The following is a 20,114-nucleotide window of genomic DNA, read 5'->3' as shown; positions in this document are numbered from 1 at the left end:
ACCGGCGGGAGGTGGGGCTGCTTCCAACCCCCCCCCAGTGTGACCACCAAGGCCAGACCCCTCAGGGACGGAGGCTTGGGTCAGTGAGGACTCACTGGCCGGAGTGTCCCAAAGGAGGGATCCTCGTTAATGGAGAAAACCTTCCGTCCCTGACATGCCTGTGGGTGCTTCCCCGAAGACCTGGGGCAGGAAGCGGGCAGGGGCTGAGGGCTGCAGGCAGGGAGGCCCTGGAAGGTCAGGGTGGCCGTGGGCTATGTGCCCTTCCAGCCACACTGCCCCTACCCACTCACCAGCCCCCAGGTGGCTGCCGCTTCAGGGGCTCTGCTCTGGGTGTGGGGCTTCAGGGCAGGTACCTGAGGGTGATTTTTAGGGAAAGTGATTTTCAGGGAAAGCATTCAAAACTGCCAGGGTTGCTCACAGGGCTCCCCTGCATCCACGTCTCCCTGGGCCCCCAGGGCCTGAGCCTGGTGGGCGGCGGATGCCTGGCCCCCACGCAGGGGCAGCACCCTCCCTGCCTCCCCTCCCACTGCAACAGCCGGCCCGGACTCCGGTGGGGCCGACTCCAGGTCTGGGGGCTCTGGTGGGTGACGATGGGCCCTCCCATCACCCATCCCTCGGCCCAGGGCGGAGGAGCCTCCAGGGGGCTGCCCCACACCCCTCGGAGCCCAGCCTGGGTCCAGCTGCCCCGGGCAGGGCTCAAGCCTGACGGCCACCCAGCACAAGGCCCGCTGCGTCCTCAGAAGCTCCAGGAGCGGCACTGAGGCCGCGTCTCCTCTGCTGCTTGGGAGCGTGACCTGGGGCTTGGGCAGGGGTCAGCAGCGGGCAGCTTCGGGGCCGGACAGCCAACGCATCACTCTCACTCACTCAGTCATTCAATAAGTAGCTCTTTCCCGAGAGCCCAGTTCAGGACCACGGTCAGGTCGCGGACGGGTGGGGCAGTGGCTGGACAGGCACTGTCATTTATTCACCATTAAACAAAACTTTCTGGAGGATCTATGGGTCTGCAGAACTGCAGATGGCTGGATGGATGGAGAGATGGGCACATGGACATATGGACACGTGGATATAATGGACGCACAGACATATAAATGGACGGACAGACAGACACACGGACACATAAATTCCCTGGCTTGGGGTTCCTGCCGAGGCATCCATGAAGCAGTCACCTGAAGCCAGTCCCCTGGTGCCTGCTTTTCCCCACGGGGCATCAGCTGGCTAAGGCGTCACCTCCGGGGGGCCTCAGCACGCCCGTGGAGGACGTGTCCATGGCAGCACGCAGAGGTCTGGGCGCAGGGACCACGACGCTGGACCCAGGCCACGGGCAACAGGTCCAAACTGAAGCCTCCACCTTGAACCTGGCCCTCTGACCCAAAGCGTGGAGCCCTCGTTCCAGGCGGGGTTTTCACAGCAGCGCCCCCGCCCAGCCCCGCACTACACGGAAGGACCCCCTGAACCTCGGTCAGATCACGGCCCCCCTGCGCTCCCACCCCACAGGGGAGAAGCCAAGTCCTCCGAGATCCGCCCCCATCGGACCCCTCCTCCCGCCAGTCTGCTCTCGCCACCCTGGCCTCTAACTCACAGGCCACGTTGCCGGGGTCTATTTTGTCCCCTCCCCCCACCCAGTGTCCCATATTCGTGTGCCCCCCACCTCTGCCAGGTCTCCTGGCACCCAGCACCCTCCGGAGACCAAGGTGGGCAGCAGAGCGATGGTGAGTGAGGGGCAGGAGTCTCCAGGAGGGACCCTCGGCCCCTGGATGCCCAGCTGTCTTCTGTGCCCACACTGTCCCTCAGCCCTGACCGTGCCAGGGCCACAGCTGAGCCGAGGGCCACGTGGACAGTGGTGTTGGGGGAACTCTTACCTGTCTGCTTACCTCTGCGGGCTTTTGGGCAGCTCCCCTGCAGGGGCTGTTACTGAGGGGGCAGATCCAGGCACCGGGACCAGGGATGTCGCTGGTGTCCAGCTGCCCGTGAGCCTGGGAGGGTCACTCTCCTGGCCTCAGTCCACACCCCGCAGGTCCAGGGCCTGGCATGAACTGGCTCAGCACCCTTCTTTCAATGGTTGAACAAAAGGAAGAACAATGGAAAACGCCAGAACGGCTTGGGTGGGGGTCCAAACACCGTCCCACCAGCAGCCTGAGGACGGGGCAGCATCAGGACGAGGGAGGGGCAGGGGTTGACCTCCAGGCCCCGACAGATCCCGGCTTGGGGCTGCCCCTCCAGTCCAGGACCCTCCCCCTCTGGACTGCATTGCCTCTTGCCCACCCTCAGGGACACAGGTGGGCACGTGGACAGCGGGAAGGACAGGTGGGCAGGGGATGGCACGAGGGCTATCAGGCACCTGCGTAAAGGCCAGGATTCCAGGGCCCGCCCAGCCTCCCACGGACTCGACGTCCCTCCTCCCTGACTCCTCTGGACACCCACCCCACAGGACTGCGGTCACAGACAGGGCACGAAGCAGGCGGACGAGCCCTGGGCCAGGGAGGGCTGGCGCCATGCTGGGGCGGGGGTGGGGAACGCTCACCCTGCCGCGGTGCTGACCCGGCTCCCGCCCTGCGCCAGGCACCCTGTGGCACTTCACAGCTGCGCCGGGCTGGGAGACTCACAGGCCAGCTCGGGCCAGCGCCCGCGGGGTGGGCTGCGGGGTGAGCCAGCTGCACCTCCCCCGCTCCTCCAGCAGATGTGCATCAGAGGTGGGGGGAGGGGTGGGTGCAGCTGCGGTGTCCTGCACATGGGGACGCGGTGACTATGTTGACGATCGGTGCCTGTGTGTCTACGCCTGTGCGTGTGTGTGTGAGAACACGTGTGTGGATGCATGTGACCGCATGTGCGTGGGTGTGCTCGTGTGAGTGCACACTTGCCCGTGCTATGGGGGGTCCAGCTCGTGAGCAGTGTGTGAACCATGGGCTGGACGTTGGCCTGGGTAGCAGCGACATGGCGACCTTTGACCCCAAGACCCACAGGGCCCCTGGGCAGGGAGGGGCAGTGCGTCGAGGCAGGAGGACACCTTAGGCTGACTAACCCTCCCCCTCAGCCCCTCCTCCCCGACCCTCCTCCCCCACGTCCTGTCGGCACTGTCCTTCTCTGTGCCCCTTGGGTCTGAGGTCCAAGGATGCCCTCAGGGGCGCCCCTGCTGGCTGTGACCTAACAGAGGCCCCACTCCCACGTGTGTTTCCTGGCTCGTGGCGGCTTGCAGCGTGGGGCTGACCTCTCTGAGGGTTTCCGCATGGGTCTCTGGCTCCAGGGTGGCAGCACTCAGAGGGCCTGGCTGGGCCTGCTGTGCTCCCAGCTCTGCTGGAAGCCGGGCACCCAGGGGTGTTTCTCGGGTGTCCGTCCCTGTGCGACCAGGGTGCACCGTGCAGGAGACAGGTGACCTCCCTGACTACGGGCTGAGATGACAGATTTGCCCCAAAGCTGGAAGCCTGGGCCTCCAGCTCAGAGGGACATATAGACAAGTAGATGGACAGACAAGCAGCTGGTGACGGGCAGAAGCTGCTGAGAATTGCCGGAAGCCGGGCGGGTGGCCGGCGGGTGGCCCGACGGGTCCTGGAAATCCTCGCTTCCTGTTTTTCCAACAAAGGGCCTCTGTCCCGCGGGGAGGTTGCTGGCCAGCAGCAGCGGACGTGCCTTTTCCGTAAACAGGGCTGTTTCCTTTCTCCTCATGGCACAGGAACGGCGGTCTCCAAGCCCCCCATCCCAGCCACGGGCACGACCACTACACGATCCTGTAGGGGAGACGGTCCTGGGACAGGGGCCAACTTGCCACCGTGCGAATGAGGGTTGTGGCTTGACCGGCTTCGATTAGGCCCCCAGAACAAGCAGGGGACAGGAATTCAGTGGTGCCTGCCCCCTGGGACAGGTGGGAGGCCAGAGCAGCCTGGGGTCCACAAGAGCCAGAGTCAGGGTGGGCAGGGGCTGTGCTGAGCCTAGACCCCCTTGGGGTTTGGCAGGGCCCTGTGACCCTCAGGCCCTGACCCAGCAGCCCTGGAAGCAGAAAGGCAGGGCTAAGTCCCCATGAGAGCTGGGTCTCCTGAGAGGTAGCAGCAGGGGCCCGGCCTGGCCTGCAGGTGGCTCTCCCTCCAGGCTGGCTGGGAGAGCTGCCCCTCGGTGCTCAGCCAGGTGGACACCACCACAGTGCCTGCTCCCCAAATGCGAAAGCTCAAGGGTCAGAGAGGACCTCGGACATGCCCAAGCCCCTGAGTATGACCCTCGGGAGAAGACCGGGTGTGCTTCCCTCCGCGAGAACGAAGGCCAGGCCAGGCCCTGCAGGGGAAGGGCCGGAATGTCGGCTCCAGGCCCCTTGGCCGGGTGGCCTCAGGGGGTCACCAACATGGGGACAGAAACAACACCCCCTGGCTGGCCCTGGCTCAGGGAGGACCCCTGAGGGGTGCGGGGCAGCCTCAGCCAGGCGGCGTGAGCGGCCTCCGTGTCCTGGCCGTGCAGCCGGCCAGGAGTCAGCGCCCGGGCATGCGGCCGAGGGGGCCCGTGTGCAGGCGTGTGTGGGTGATTGTGTGCACCCAGGCGGCGGGTGCCTGGACTGGCTCGTGTGAGGGGCTGGTGGGGGTTATTTATAGTGGCTCCGCTGACGAGAGGCGCTATTAATAGTGAGGGTGGCGGGTGAATGAACAATATGCCTCCGGGTGGGGTGGGGGGCGGGCGCCATTCTCTGCCCGAGACACCCGGGGCTGGTACCCCGGCGGCTGGACAAGGGCCACTGTTATCCAGTCAGCAGCTGAGCCGGGGCCTGCGGTTCACCTGGGGCAGCAGGCTGGGGGGGGCCCAGGCTGGTGCCCCGCGCCCTGCTCTCCCAGGGGGCCATTGGCCAGCCACCCTTCACCCCAAGGAGAGACGTGCTGATGCTGGGGAGTGTGAGATGGGAGGGGCAGGGCTAGGAGGGACCCCAGATGGAGCAGCGGGTGCTTAGATGGGCCCCCGCACCTGGCGTCAGGTGGCAACACGGGAGAGGGTGGACGAGGGGCCACAGGGGGCTGGAGCCCTCAGCCCCAGCCCTGTGCTCTGTCACCTCATTTCTAGTCCACAACCGGAAGTGGCTTTGACACAGGGTCCCCGCTGACCTCGCAGGTCAACCCCGCCTCCAGCAGGGAGCAGTACATGGGGGCGGGGCAGCAGACCACACCAAGGGATGGGGGGCCGCTGCTCACCCCCGCGTCTGCCCGATTTAGCTTCATTCTCTTTGACTGTTTTCTGAAACCACAAAGGGATACTCAGCTCCTGGTAAAAAGGTCAGACCTGACCCCAGAAAGGGTGCAGCATGGAGCGGGGCTGCCTGCGGGCCGTCACTTGGATCCCCACTCTCCAGCCTCACGGGGCGGGGCTGCTCCCCTCCTCTCCCGGAGCCCAGTCGGAGGTCCCCCGAGGCGCCCATCGGGAGGGTGGGCTGTGGTCCAGGGGCCCAGGGGCCGGCCGTAGCTCCCCGGGGAGGGAAAGCTGTGCGGTCGCAGGCCTTGCTGAGACCAGCCCTGGCGCGGCCCCCTCCCTCCCCAAGGCAGGGCCTGACCTGAGGTCCTGGAGGACACGGGGGGACGGCAGGGGAATAGACCCTCAGTGCCTGGGACGGGATCTCTACGCCCCGAGAGCCAGTGCGGGTCCGCGGCGCTCATCAGGCCCGAGCCCCTGGGCCCCGCCGGCTCCTTCCGGGAATGAGACCCCGCGCCGCCGCCCCCATCGGAGGACGCGGGGACGGATCTGCCGGGCCGCTCACCCTCGACCTCACATCTAATTCACCCGCCTGCTTCCGCCCGGCCTGTTTCTTTCGGGAACCCCCCACCCGCGATGACGTCAAGAGGGGCACGAGCATCCCGCCCGCGGCCACCTGGCGCCAAGCGCTTTCCAAGAAGGTCGCGGCCCACCGCGCACGCGCCGTGCCTACGTCCCCGAAACCTCGGGCTTTACCGTCGGCGTCATCACCCCTGCATCACTACAGCTCCGGGAAGGGGAAAGGGGGTTCCCAGGGCCCGGACGCGCGGGCGGGCCGCGGGCGGACCCCAGCCTTTCCGGCCGCCCTACCGCGGACGCGACGCGCGGGACGATCGCGCCCCTCCCCCGACTTCTCCGGCCCCCGCCACCCCTCCCCCCCGCCCCGCGGCCCCTCCCGCGGCCGAAGCCTGGCCGACGCTTCCGGCGCCGCCCCCTTCCCGGCACGGCCGCGCCCCGCTTCCCGCCCGCAGGCCGAGCCCTTCCCCGCCCCGCCGCAGCGCCTGCCCTGCGAGGGCGGACACAGGGGTGGCGGCTAACCCTCCCCTTGTCCGGGAGGTTAGTGGGGGGGGGCAAGGCATCGACGGGTCGGGCCTGGAGGGAGGCGGGGAGGGGAGCTGGGGAAGGGGTGCCCCTGTCCACGCCCTCTTAGGCGCCGGGTCTCCCGAAGGGCTGAGCTGCCCAGAGGGTCCTCTGCCCCCTCGCGCCCAAGTCCGGAGCAGGGACACTGAAGCCCACGGGCCGCCCTTCTCTAAGAAGGTGGGCGCCCCGCACTGCACACGCCCCGTCAGGCCAGTGGTGTGGAGCCAGCCAGCCTGGCGTCTGGGATGACCCCAGCACAATGAGGGCTTTGAGGACCCTGAACTGGGAGGGGGCGTGTGGCCTGAACAGCAGCCTGTCCCCAGAGAGGCCCAAGGCTGGTCCCACCCAGCCCCGGCATGGAGCCGTCTGCCCCCATGGCTGCCCCCAGGACCGAGGCCTTCTGTGCTCCCCGCCCTCTACCCCTGCCCAGGATCCCAGTGCCCCCTCTGCATGGTCCCTGAGGTGCCCCCATCCCGGGGCCCATCGGGCTGGCTGTGGAGCCCCTCCCCACCCCTAGGCCTGCCTGTCTGCAAGACCCTGGCACCGCCGGATGGGGATGAAGAGCAGAGGCAGGAGAGCCCAGCAGTACCTGGGGGGCTAGAGGGCAGAGCCAGCGGGGTCTGGGAAGGCAGCTGGGGTGAACATCTGTGAGCCGGAGCCGTGGCTGAGGAGGCCCCAGGAGCCAGCCCTATTCCAGGCCCCCGGCGGGTGGTCAGTGAGCAGCCTAGGAAGGATCACCCACAGAGGCTGGCCCTGGGCCGGGGCACCTCAGGGAGCCGGTGTAGTGGAGTTGGGGAGGGGCAGCCCCCCACTTCCACTGTGGGCCTCACACAGGGACACAGGCGTGAGAAGGGCAGCAGGCTCTAGGCAGGCGCCAGGGTTTGGGGCCTGGCGATGGGGCGGGGGGAAGGTAAGGCCTGTGCCCAGCTGCTGGGACCTCGCCCATGGGCGCGGGACGGGTGTGAGGCCTGGCGGACGCAGCCATCTGGAGCGGGGAGAGGCAGCCTGCCCGGGCTCCCGCGGGCCCCGCTGCCAGTGGGAGAGGCTGTCACAGGATGGAGGGTGACGGGGGTGGTGGCGCCTGGTCGTCAGGGGCCGGTGCGTGCAGCTTCCGTGAGCGGCAGGGCTGAAGCTGGGCCAAGGGCCCGAGGCGCCTGAGGTCGTGGTTGACAGAACACTGTGTTCCCGGGGACTGGACTGGCGGCCGAGGAGGAGAAGCCACAGGTGCGTGACCAGGAGGCCCCCGTGAAAGGTCGTGACCCTTGCCCCGTCTCCAGGCCCGAGGCAGGCTTCAGACCCAGAACCCCCACTGAAGGGCAGGCTGGGTCCCCAGTAGGCGGAGTCTGCCACATCGGCACACCTACCCCTGCCCTTCGCTGGACCCCGTAACTGAGCACACGGAGGAGAGATGCCGAGCATTTGAGGCCTGCTAGACACGGGTGATGCTGGTACCTGGAGGCCCACAGCGTCCTCACGGCCCCCCAGGCCACGGGGACTCTGCAGCCCGCAGTCACCTGGACCGGCTGCCCATCCTCCCTATCAACAGACCCGTGCGAAGCAGGCCAGGTGACCAGGAAGTGGCGAACACACTGGGGCCTTTGTAGGACACGTGCGCTCTAGGGAGAGGTGGGCCCCGCGCAGGGGCAGAGGCCTGGGGCCCCCCAAAGCAAGGTGCGTGCCACCATGAAGGAGGACACGCAGGTCTGGAGGCTTCGGGCTCTGGAGCAGTACGTCCGGGCTCGGGCTTTGCTCCAATGCCCAGGGCCCCTAACGGCCCCCAGCTGGACGCAGCACAGAGCAGGAAGGCTGCAGCGCGGTGTCCCTGCCGCTGCATTTAATCCCATCCCGGGGGGCAGAGGCGTGGGTGGCTGAAGGGGAGGCCCTCCACGCGACCCCGGGGGCCAGAGCGGCAGGCGGTCTGCAGGCCGTGGCTCCCCCCGGGAGAGGGGGCACCTGGCCACGGGCTGCGGCCGTCGTCTCCCCAGAGGCCGACGCTTGGGGCTGGGTGTCCTGGGCTCTGGCTGGTGCCGAGCAGGATCCCTGGTCTCTACCCGCTTGAGCCAGAAACCCCGTTACCCCCGTGAGACGGGTGTCCCCAGACATGGCCTGTGTCCCCGGCGCCACCCATTGAGAACCGCTGGCTTCCAAAGCGTTTGATCCTGTGACACAGGCTCCCACGTCAGACCAAGGGACCCACTTTACAGCAAAGCCAGGACCGCGGGCACTCAGGCACCACGCTTCCAGAAGCTCCTAACCCACGGTGCACAACAGCCTGCTGAGGACCAGGTGGACGGCCATGCTCTGTGGGGAGGGAAGCCACCCCAGGACCTGCATGTGGTGCGCACCTGGGCCCGGGTGCCGAGGGCGGGTGGGAGCAGCCCCGGGAGTCTGGGCCTCCAGGGCCCGCAGAGCCGAGGTCCTGGCTCCCTCAAGGGATGCGGCAGAGTGCCCCCGCTGGGCTGCCAGGAACCTCGTGCAGGGCCCCGTGGGCAAGCAGAAGTGCCACCGGGGCACGGTCCTTGACCCTGACTGGCAGGACGGCATTGCACGCCATGACCCTGAGGGGGTGTGCGGAGGGGTCCCTGCAGTGTGGGACCGTGGAGGGCGCTGTAACTCACTGCCCTGGCAGCCCCGTCCATTCCCGTCCCGGGGCAGCACCCGAGGTGGGATGAGGGAGCAGAGGCGCGGCCCTTGCTGGAACCGGGTCACTCCAGCGGCCAGGGGTCCGGGCTCCCGGGGCGGGGGGGCCTCTGAGGCTCCAGTGTGACGTTCCGGCTCTGTCCTAGCCCCGCCCCAGCCCCGCCCCAGTCCCGCTTCCTTCTACTCCCGGGACCTCCTGGCCCAGGGCTAGCACCCCACCCCCCGGCCGTCCAGACCGAGGGGCCCGGGGTGGTCCCACAGCGCCACCTGCTGGCCGCACCCGCCGCTCCGGCCCCGGGCCCAGTGGCTGATCCACCGAGGGGGCTGGACCTGTCCATCTGCTTGGCCAGAGGGGAGGACGCAGGACTTGGGCAGGGGTCACCGCCAAGTCACCCCCCCGCCCCGCCCCAGGCGGAGCCAGAGCCTCTGAAAGGACAGCATCGTTCAAGCCCCCGCGCCCACATCCGCACACCCTTGCACGTGGACCCCCAGCCACGGTAGTCCCGGGACCCTGCCTGCATCCTGAGCCCCTAGCCCGGCCTGGTGTGGCCCTGCTGGGGGCGAGTCCCCCTCCCTGCCCGATCCGCAGCACCCACCTCCGCTTTGTCCGGCCCAGCTCCCGGGCTGGGAATATCCTCCCGTTTACGGGTGAGAAAGCCGAGACTGGGGCTGTTCCACCATTGACTCCAGACCTCGGGCTCAGAGGGGGCCAGGATCCCCTGCTGGGTGCAGAGACACGGCCCTGGGGAGCGGCGGGGGCTCACAGAAGGGTGCAACGTGGGCAAGGGGCTAGGGCCGACCTCTGAGGGTGACAGCTGAGCAGAGACCCCCTGGAGGGAGGGAGCGGTAGGAGCAGGGTCCTCCCACGTGTCCCCAGCAGGAGGGACAAAAGTGCAAAGGCTCTGGGGTGGGACCGTGCACGGCGCTTTCAAGGAACCAGGTCAGCCTGACTTGCGCTGCCCTAGTGGGGCAGGGGCAGGGTTGGGGGGCCTGAGCGGGGGTCCCAGAGCAGAACGACGTGAGGGCCAAGGGAGCCCCCTGGGCTGTGGCCGCAGCTGCCGTCGGCACAGAGGTGCCCAGTGGCCTCATCCCTCTCCAAGCCACCCAGGGCCAGTAGTGCCCGATAGTGGAGGTGGTCTACCAGCAGGAAGGCAGCGTAGGGGCCGGGTAGGGGACCCCTCGGGCCCCATGGGCCAGCGTAGTGGTCGCAGGGGAGCCAGCTGCAGGGCTCAGGCCGGGGTCCAGCTTTCGAGTGTCCAAAGCAGCGGGGCCCACCCCCTCCCCACTTCCAAGTGACTCTCCGGCGCCCTCAGGACACCTACTGATGCCACCTGTAGGGGGGAGGGGGCAATGGCACCCGCAGAACTCCGGTGGGGGGAGGGCAGCCACCCAGGTGACCCCACCGTGTGTGTGGGGGGACAGTGCCACCCAAGGACCGTGAGCTCGGCCCCAGGGCCTGCAGTGAGGACGGGGGCCATCCGGTTCCAGCTGGAGAGGGGGTCAGTTCCCCAGTGCAGTCACGAGGCCCCACCCGCGGGATGGCTTTGGCACCTGAGCCTGGGCCCCGCGTGCAGGACCTGAGCCTGGCAGGGACCACCCACCCAGGGTGCTGCCCCCGCCCCCCCCCGCCCCCAGCTGACAGGGAAGGCTTCCCCTCTCTCCCCCTCCTGGGAGCCTTCTAGCCGCGCCTCCCTGAGGTGCCCCAGGCCAGAGGCCTCCCTCTCCTCGTCCACCCACTGGTCAGCACCTCCACCGCACCTGGCCACACCCACCTGACATCCATCCGCAGGGCCCCAGCCCACACGGCTTCCTGGAAGCCCCCAAACTGCAGGCTCCCCAGGGACCCCCGTCCCCTCACCTCCGTCTGGCCCCTCGCTGCCCTCCACACGCAGCCGTCACCCCCATCACCCCCGCTGGTGGCCGCGCCCTCCCATGTGCCCTGCCCCTCGGCCTGCACAGCCGTGTCCATCTCCAAGAGGACTGTGTCAGCTTGATGACTGGCCATCCCCCAGTGTGGACCCCCCAGGCCTGGACTAGACGACAGCAGCCTGCAACCCGTGCTGCTCGTTGGCCTTGCTGAGCCCACTGGACTCCACGCCCCCTCTAGGGATTCGGGCCCCCTAACCTCAGGCCTGGCACTGGAAGCTCCACCTCCGCCATGGCAGAGACGAGAGACCGGGGAGAGCCCGAGGTGCACTGGGGTGTGGCCAGCGCCTGCGGCCCTTGGGTGCTGTGGTCGCCCCTTCCCAGCAGGGACCCCTGGGGCAGAGTCCCACCTGCAGTTGCCCTGTCCCAGTGCCCAGGTGAGAGGGCCCAGCTCAGGCTCGGAGAGCACAGGTGCAGCAAGGGGACAGGTGGATGGTCACTGGCGCCAGGACAGTGGGAGACGTTTACAGGGATGATGTGAGGCCTGGCGGGGGCAGGGGGGACAGGAGGCCAGAGGGGCTGGGGGAGCATGAGTGAGGTGAATGGGTGGGGTGGTGGCCACTGGGCAATCACCAGGGGGCAGCCCTGGGGGGCTGGAGCGGAAGCCATGGTCTGACCGCCACACGGACTGGTGGGAACGGGCTGGGCTGGGCTGCGGGGGGTCCATGCAGCCTTCTTCCCACGTGACGACCTGGCCCTGGGGCTCACGACTGACGTTTTCTCCAGCTTAGCCCCCAGGGTCCCTGGCGACACTCACTCTAGCGGCCCAAAGGTGGGGCCCTGAAACTCACCCAGTTAAGGTTCTGATGGTGCTTGCAAGCCTGGGGGGTGGTGGCAGGAGCCCCTTGGGGACAGCCTGGCTGTGCTGCCTCAAAAACCCCCGCAGGCCTGGGGGCTCCAGCAGGACGGGGCAAACTCCGTTCTAAAGGTCCACACGCTTCCAAGGAGACAAACGCACACCTGTTGTCTGCCCAACTACCTTCAGTGGCCAATTTTATTATAAAGAACGGTATCAAAATATACAAATCTGTTTAAGAACAACCAAGAAATGCAGCTTTAAGGGTCAAATAGGCATCAGCCGTTTCAATGAAAGCAGCTTCCCCTGGAGCGACGGCGTGACGTGAAGGGCCACGTCCAGGACGACAGTCTGAATAATTTAAAGGAAGGGTGTGACTTCTGACGTGGACGCACATCATAAATCTTCATGGGACGGCGGCTGTGTTGGGCTTGCTTCTGTGACTTCTGTCAGAAAACAAACAGATCAGTCCGTAAAATCCTAGCACGAAAGGTCCTGAGGACGCGGCCACGAGGCAGGCGCTGGGGCCGTGGTAACGCGTGGACACACTGCCCATGGCCGTGGGGTGGCGCCAGGCTCCCTCTGGATGCAGCAGCCCCAAGCAGCCCACGGCTGGGGTGTCCCGACGGCACCCCAGAGCCGCCACACCGCTGTGGGAGAGACGGGCAATGGGAGCCGATGAGGTGCCCCCAGAACCAGCTGGGACGAGACAACAGCCTGCGTGATGTGTGGGGACAGACAGTGCGTGGCTGTGGCCCCTCCGCGGCCCTCGCTGACTGTCAGGCCCCTCGGTTCCTACAGGGCATCTACGTGTGGATTAGCTTCTCTTTATCCTGCCGGGACCCAGGGAGCTTCTGGAGCCTCAGCCAAATCTTACTGCTTTGGGAAAACTCTCAGCCATTGTCTTTTTTAACGTGGCTTCTTTCCCGTTCTCCGTGTTGTTCTAGAACTTGTATGAGATGACTGTGGGAAGAACTGTGTCCCCCCCAAAAGACAGGTTGGCATCCTATTCCCCGGTACCTGTGACCGTGACCCTACTTGGAAATAGGGTCCCTGCAGGTGAGCAGGTTAAGAACTCACTGGGGTGGGCCCTGACCCAATGGCTGGTGTCCCTATAAGTAGAGGGAACTTCAGACACAGGCTCCAGGGAGAAGGCCATGTGACAAACAGAGGCAGAGGCTGGAGGGACGCCAAGAGTGACAGCCACCAGAGCCAGAAGAGGCAGGAAGGATGCTCCCCAACAGGCTTCAGGGGGAGGCAGCCCTGCCGACACCTTGATCTCAGCCATCCAGCCTCCAGGACTGGGAGACAACGCGCCTCTGGGGTTGAAGCCGCCGGGTCTGTGGCGCTTTGTCACGGCTCCCAGGAGCCCCCGTGGAGCCGTCTGCCCCTCCCGCTGCCTCCCTGCACGTCTGTCTCAGGCAGGCCAGGGGGCTGCTCAGCTGGCGGCCCATCTGCTGACCTTCCTTTGCGTCTCTCTCCAACCATACAAGAGGGAGTCCCCCGGGGCTTCGTCCCCATAGAGGACTTTACGCTCTTGTCTTCCAGGAACCCCGGCTCCCATCATCCCAGGGCCACTTTTTGTGTAAATTTCTTAACTTGGGGACAGGTGGCAGCGCACCCAGGCCCCGCGGCCGAGGGCAGAGGGCAGAGGGTGGCCGTGGGGTGAGCAGTCACTCACCGGCCCCCGCCGGCCCCGTCTGCACACAGATGTCCTCGGCCTCCTCGAAGCCCTCGGGGCACACGCAGACGAAGCTCCCGGGTGTGTTGTAGCAGTTTTCATTCCTCCTCAGACAGGGCTTTTCCGCCAGCGAGCACTCGTCAATGTCTAAATAAACACATTCCACTGACCAGGTGACTTCGTTCAGCAAACATGCACATCGGGGATCGAGGGATTCACACGTCGTGATTCCCTCACACACAGAAAGTGCAGAGATGGAACCATCCCATTAGAGAAAGGAGACAGAGGGGAGGATTTAACAGGAGCCCCAGAGCCAGGCCGTCGGGGGCGGGAAGAAGAGACGGTCCAGGCAAACGTGAGGGCGGGAGCCCGGTGGTTCTCCACCTGGGTTCCAGCCGGGCTTGACTGTCGAGGTGGACGCCCAGACGGAGCCTGCAGGCCCTTGCTCGGCCCCCACCCCCATGGGCGCGTGAGAATCGGAGTCTGCAGCCCAGGGTCCCGTCCCCACCAGCGCGCATGGCCTCTGGGAAGGTTCCCACCCCCGAGTTGAACGCAGATGCGCCCGCTGACCTGCGCACTGGCCGCTCTCTTTCGAGTAGCCGGGGAGGCACTCTTTACACTGTCCAGGACCCTTCCCTGTGCAGCCTACGCAGGTAGAATCACATTCTGGAAACAAGAGGGGAGGGAGATGACGACATGAGACCCCCATCCTGTGGGCAAAGTGCGACCCGAAACCACACACGAAATGGTGGAGGCTCTGCGGCCGGGAGAGCCCAGTGTCCCCATCCCGGGGGCGCTGGGGAGCAGACAGCGTGCGCTTGAGGCAAAGTGCACACTTGCTGCGATTGACCGATTGACCATTGGTCCTGTGTTGCTGAGGGACCTCGGTGCAGGCCGGGCTGCGGGAGCAGCAGTGATGGGGCCCCTCCATGACCTCTGTCACGGGAAGGATGGGGGGCAGCGTCTTCTCTCAAACAAAACCCGCCTCCAGCTGTGACATTGCTAGGAGCTTGGTGCCAACAATGGCAGAGAACGTGTGATGCTTTGGGGAGCGTCTCATTGAAGCTGTGTGTCCACAAACATGGGGACAGGACGGCATGGCCGCGGACACGGTGAGGGGGCACGCGGGGGGAAGGCGAGGAATCGGCACCACCTTTCAACCTTTCGGGGGCTGGGTGGCCCTAAAATCCACATTCCCTTGAACTGACCAACTCGGAAACTCATCCAAAGAAAATAATGAAGAATGTAAAAAGCTTTTCCTACAGGGGTTTCAAAGTTTGTAACTGTGGGAAACCGTGTATGACAAATATTCAATGATACAGATTGTTGAAGAAAACTGTGAAATAACAGCATGCTCCAAAATAATTAACACGATGTACAGAAATGTGACGTGCAAAGGCGGTCACGATACTGTTGAATGAAAAACAGACAGGTAGCAAGGCACCGCTCAGATCAGCACTGCCTCGACCGGCCTACCAGGGTCCCTCCCCAGGGACTGGATGCTTGTCAACTTTTTTCAACTTATCTGAATTCTCTGATTCTTCTTCAGGAAACATCTATCACTTGTGTTGCCACCTTCAATGTTTTAAGTAGGCAGAGCATACAGGGGTCCTGCGGACACACCACAAACATCTCGGGGGAAGGAGTGCTGCAGCGGGCAGGCCGGGCGGCGCGCTCACCCTGGCACACGAACGAGCCGTTGAGGTTCTCGCAGTATTGCTGCTCCTCGCAGGGGGCCGGCTCTGCCGTGCATTCGTCCACATCTGGAGAGGACGGCACAGCTGTGGGCGGCAGCCGCGCCCCGACCGCTGGCCAGAGGGACCGCCGTGGGGAGACACACGGTCAGTCATCCTCGGGGGCCTCCGTGTGCAGGTGGGACCAGCGGCTGACCCGTGAGTGCTTCCCCGGGGCCTCGGTGAAGCTCCAAGGCGGGGCTGGGGGGGCACCACCCTCCCCATTCAATTTGGGACGTGAGGCTCCTGACTTGCCTGAAGCTGAGCAGCTGTGAGAATGAGACCAAAACCGAGGCCCTGGCGGGAGGACGGCAGCCTGGCGGCCACCCACCCCCAACCCGCCGTCCCCGCCAGCACCTGGGCCTGCATGGACTCGGGCAGGGCCGAGATGCTGGCGGCCGGGCTGTAGGGCTGCAGCTCGAGAAGACACCCCGGGAACAGGCGGGGCCCCAGCTGGCTGGGCACGGTGGACAGGGAGAGCCACGCGCCACGGCTAGGGCCTCCAGACCGAGGGGCCGTGCAGAGTCCTCCACAGTCAGAGGCTGCCCACGCCCTGCAGTGTCCACTTGCCGGCCAGAGCCCCCCACCCCACGTCTGTCTCTTTTATGAAACCAGGGCCCGAGGACACACGATTGCGCCTAAGTCCCAGGCTTCCCTCCCGGGCCCTGAGCCAACAGGACCACCGGGGCCACCTGATGGCAAGGACGGGGGACAGGGGCCACCTTCCCAGCCCAGAGTCCAGGCCACAGAGGGTTCACGTGCAGCAACCAGCCCACAGGCAGGCAAGCCCAGCCTCCACGCCGTGGCCCGTTACAATACAGCCTGGAACGTCAGAGGCTGCTTCCACACGAGTAAGAAGGGGGCAGGGGGCAGGAGTGGGGTCTCCTGGGGGTAGCTGGGGGCTGCGCAGACGCCACGAGAGAGTGGGGGGAAGGGGTGGGGGAGGGCAGCCGCCAGCCTCACCTACGCAGGCGTCGTCCTCCCACGCCCAGCCCACTTCGCACTGGCCGCAGTCTCTGTTGGTAGGGCCCGTGCACGTCTTGCAGGACTCGTCACAGGCTGGAAGGCAGAGGTGGGACAGCCGTCAGTAGGTGGGGATCCCGTCTCAGGAGTGAACTCGATGCAAAGGGCGTTTCGGAAGTTAGGAGCTGACATTCATAGGGTGAAAACAAAAACCGCAAACCAGCAAAAAATCCCAGCGGAGCAAGATACGTTCAACGACAGAGAAACTCGTGTGATTCACAACATCCCTGAACTTAAGGAGAGAAGAGAACACACGGGGATTTCCACGCCCAGGGGTGATAAAATTCTCAGCAAACGAGGACTCCAGAGGAATTGCTCGTAACCTGGCAGAGGTAGCCTCCCAAATGCTGGAGCCCACACCCAGCTGGGTGTGTGCATGCCGCCCGCCAACACGCGTGGACGTTCTGGGCCCGGGAAAGGCCTGGGGGTAGGAATCGGAGGGGCTGGCCTCCCAGGCACCCAGCACATTCTCCACGGGGATGCCCAAGGGAGCGCAGCCTCACCGCCAGCCCCGACGGGAGAATTCAACACGCCTGCTGACGCCCAAAAGGTCTTCCTGTACATCAGTGACAACCAACAAGAAAACACTTCGAGATGGTGCGCCTCGTGGCTTCCTCCCCGGACTTACACATCTACACCCCGTCAGAGGACGCCATCCTGGGCTGACGCAGCCTCACGAGCAGGGCGTGGGTCTCCCCAACCAGAAGGGAGAAGCGTGCCCATCACAGCCGAGAAGGCTCCATCCGTGCAACCCCACGGCCCATCTCAGAACTCACGGGGGCGCCCAGAACGACAGCCAGGGCACCTCTGAAGACCCAGGTGGGAGAGCCCACCTTACCCAACACCAGGGTGACCAAGACGGTGCGTCCTCTACACGGGGACCTGGGGCCAGGAGGTCACACTGCGTGGCCTCCGCTGTCCCGGTTCTCACCTGGGCCACCTCCCCACCCTGCTGGTGCCCTGACGTGGCCAGACTCGGCCCTGCCTCTGCTCACTCCGAGACCCTAAGCCTGAGTGACAGCGGGGACACCAGCCTCTGATCCCCGAGTTGCGCCCAAGGACACCCGAGCCTCCTGCTGGGACAGCCGCGAGGAGAGCAAAGCTCGGGCCAGACACTCCAGGTGCAGGTCTGGGGCCCCGGGACCGGCGTGGACGTCACAGAGCTGGAGGTGCCACACTGTCCACCCTCTGAGCCCTTCTCCAGAAGGACATCGCGGGTAAGCAACTCACACGTCCCTCTCAGGGCTTGCTTGGGGACAGGAAGTGAGACCATCCCCGGCTGCTGGCCCTGTCATGGCCCTTCTTACGTCGCACAAGGGCCCACGCCTTGCCCCTCAGCTCCCAGAAGCCTGGGTCAGCGGTCACCGGGCCCGCCTCCCATCTACACAGGCAGCTCCGGGTACCTGAGCAGAGGCTGTGCGTCTCGTTCCTCAGTGAGTTGAAGTAGCCGTCCACGCAGTCGGCGCACAGCGGTCCCCGGTACCCCAGGTGGCACTGGCACGACCCGTCGCCCTGTCTGCTGCCGTCTCCGCTGCAGTGGCCGTTCCCGCTGCAGGGCCGCTCGGACCCACCCTGGCATGCTGCGGGGACCCCGAGCCCGCTCAGAGCGCACCGCGACACATTCATAAAAACAGCTCTCTGCGTCTCGCTGAAACCCCAGCCCTGCTTCACCCCTTCTGTCTGGGAGCATAGGAGCCCCACACTGGCGAGGTGTCTGGAGGAGGCATTGGCTTGCCTCACGCGGGACACGGGGCCAAGGACGGGACAGTGAGGGCCCGCGCTGTGACGCCACACCGGCGGGACAGGCAGGGGCAGCCTCGGCCAGGGTGGGGCCTGAGCGCCAGCATCGTGCCCCTTGCCCAGTTGATCCACGTGAACATTCTGGTGACGCCTGGGCGGCAGCCATGGCTTCACTCAGTCTCTTCACCCCCGGAGGCTGGACGCCCCTGGCCCCGGCCTCTCACACAGGCTTCGCTGCTTATGGACCGCCTCCCCGCACCCAGAGGGCGGCACCCAGGTGGGCGACCAGGGGGTCTGTGGAGCCCTGAATTAGGAGCATACTTGGGACCAGATACCCAGAGGCGAAGATCGCTGCAGCTGGGAGGAGGCTGCACAGGGCCCACGTTCCCACCCGAGCTCCTGCCCAGCCGGGAATCACGACAGGGCTAACCGGAAACACACAGGACGCTCACGAGTCCCCGCAGAAAACTCACCCAGGCAGTCTGGCCCGTAAGTTCCTGGAGCACAACAAACTTTCAGTGTTTTCACACAAAACCATTCAAATAAGTCAGGATACTTCTTCTTCCTGAGGATTTTAAAAAGTGTTCAATAAATCTCACGCGGCAGATTTCCTCAAAACAAAAACACAGTTGAACATGTAACGTGCTTCTGAGTATCACGGGATCTGGGAGACGAGGGTCTGGGTGCCAAAAGACTCTTCCAGCTGACACCCTCGTCTGGATGGTCGCGCTTTGGTGATAAAGGATGGGAACACGGGTACGGAAGAAAAGAGGTGTGTGAAAACCCCTACTATTTTTGTAGCTTTTTAAACCTGACATCATCTCAAAAGCCAGGAGTCGCTGGCACTGGTCCCCGGGGACGCGGGCACTCACAGCCATAGCCACCAGGTCTCCAGGAGCCCCTCGTGCTCCTCCAGCAGCTGGCTGCACTCGAAGTCGCTGGTCCCACACAGGCCCTCCATGATCTCCAGCAGGCGGACCTCACTGAAACACAAGGCCGTCAGCACGGCGAGGCCGGGGCAAGGGGCACCTCAGTGGTCAGCGTCCATTCCCCAGGGATGTCCCGAGGCCCCACCTGCGGCCAGGCCACGACTACAGTGGCACTTCAGTGAAAAAAGACCCTCAGCAAACACCCAACTGGGGCCGGGGGTAGTCAGTGCCAGGCAGAGAACTAAACATGGAGTGTGGGGCTGGTCAGGGAGGCCTGTCCGTGCTCACGGTGGGACTTCGGGTGTGGGGTGTGCCAGGGGAAGCCCTGCAATGGGGCCGGAGGAGGCCGGAGCTCGGGGGGGGGGGGGGGCAGGAGGGATTTACCCCACCTATGTTTTTAAGAAACCACCGTGTCTGCCGAGTGGAGGGCGAGTGGGACAAGTGTGCGAGCCAAAAGGCCAGCCAGGAGCCAGTGTGCCAGCCCCAGGCAAGGACAGGTGACAAGCCCCAAGAGACGCTCTGTGTCTGTCAACGCTCCCAGGAACACGTCAGGCACCAAAGGCAGGCGCTGGGCCAGTAAGAGCAGGGCGCCCACCTGAATTCATACTTGGACAGCGTCTTTTCCTCCCAAGCCGTGTTTCCACCACCAAAGTTCTTCTTTGCTGTGTCCACCATTCCCTGCGGGGAGACGGCCGCACAGAGCTCAGCACTGCTGCCTCACCCCGTCCATGGTGAGGTGACTGGTCTATGGTGGGGTGACCACAGTTCATGGTGGGGTGACCCAGCCCATGGTGGAATGACCCCAGATCCATGGTGGGATGGCCCAGTCCATGGTGGGGCAACCCTGGGTCCCTGGTGTGGTGACCACAGTTCACGGAGGGGGTAACCCCAGTAGATGGCGGGACAACCCTAGTCCATGGGGGGGTGACCCTGGTCCATGGCGGGGCGACTGCGGCCAGACCCCTGGCCTCGTGTCCCCGCGGGGTGATCGGCCCACCTGGTTGAACTTGTCCACCAGCTCCCGGCATCGCTTGCAGGGCGTCGGCTTCTTGGTGGCCTCGCCGGGCGACAGCAGCGTCAGAAGCAGCAGCCCCAGCACGGCCGGGGCCGGCGGGCGCATGGCTGGCCGACGTGGACAGCGCTGCGGAACGCGGCCGCACGGGCACTGGCCGAGGTCCAGCGGGAACCGGCCGAGCGCTCCGGCCTCCGGCCGCCCACCGGCTCCGAAGCGCCGGCCGTTCCCGGGGGCTACTTGACGGCGCCGGCCGGGGCCCCACCCCGCGCCAGCCCTTCCATCGCTATTGGTCGGCTGGGCCCACCCCGTCCCCATGTGGCCCAATCCGGGCTCGCCA

The 20,114-nt window shown here is 65.6% G+C and overlaps 1 protein-coding gene across 3 annotated transcripts; it reads right to left on the bottom strand.

Moving 5' to 3' along the window:
* Positions 1-11,798: 11,798 nt before the first annotated feature.
* CRELD2 (cysteine rich with EGF like domains 2) lies at positions 11,799-20,013 on the bottom strand. 3 transcript variants are annotated; one of them, XM_029205817.1, is made up of 10 exons: positions 19,760-20,013; positions 19,358-19,440; positions 18,706-18,816; positions 18,307-18,398; positions 17,497-17,673; positions 16,034-16,129; positions 15,017-15,100; positions 13,908-14,003; positions 13,338-13,484; positions 11,799-12,099 (listed from the first exon to the last, which is right to left on the bottom strand). In XM_029205817.1, the coding sequence occupies exons 1-10, from the start codon at positions 19,880-19,882 to the stop codon at positions 12,053-12,055; spliced, it is 1,056 nt and encodes a 351-aa protein (XP_029061650.1). In that variant the 5' UTR covers positions 19,883-20,013; the 3' UTR covers positions 11,799-12,052. The 3 variants fall into 3 exon arrangements, with proteins under 3 accessions (XP_029061650.1, XP_029061651.1, XP_029061649.1); XM_029205816.1 differs by having other exon boundaries at positions 11,827-12,102; XM_029205818.1 differs by lacking the exon at positions 17,497-17,673 and having other exon boundaries at positions 11,805-12,102.
* Between the last annotated feature and the right edge of the window lie 101 nt (positions 20,014-20,114).

The sequence above is a fragment of the Monodon monoceros genome, unplaced genomic scaffold, assembly GCF_005190385.1.
Source record: "Monodon monoceros isolate NGI ecotype Baffin Bay Population unplaced genomic scaffold, NGI_Narwhal_1 Super_Scaffold_6, whole genome shotgun sequence".
NCBI classification, from domain to species: domain Eukaryota; kingdom Metazoa; phylum Chordata; class Mammalia; order Artiodactyla; family Monodontidae; genus Monodon; species Monodon monoceros.
The sequence above is the reverse complement of the archived record's forward strand: the minus strand, read 5'-3'. Positions and strand labels throughout refer to the sequence as shown.

Coding starts and splice junctions, on each gene's coding strand:
- CRELD2 (XM_029205816.1), bottom strand. CDS start 19,882: ATGCGCCCGCCGGCCCCGGCCGTGCTGGGGCTGCTGCTTCTGACGCTG. Junction 18,817..19,357: donor CTGTCCAAGTATGAATTCAG/GTGGGCGCCCTG, acceptor CTTGTGTTTCAG/TGAGGTCCGCCTGCTGGAGA. Junction 16,130..17,496: donor GACGCACAGCCTCTGCTCAG/GTACCCGGAGCT, acceptor TCTGCCTTCCAG/CCTGTGACGAGTCCTGCAAG.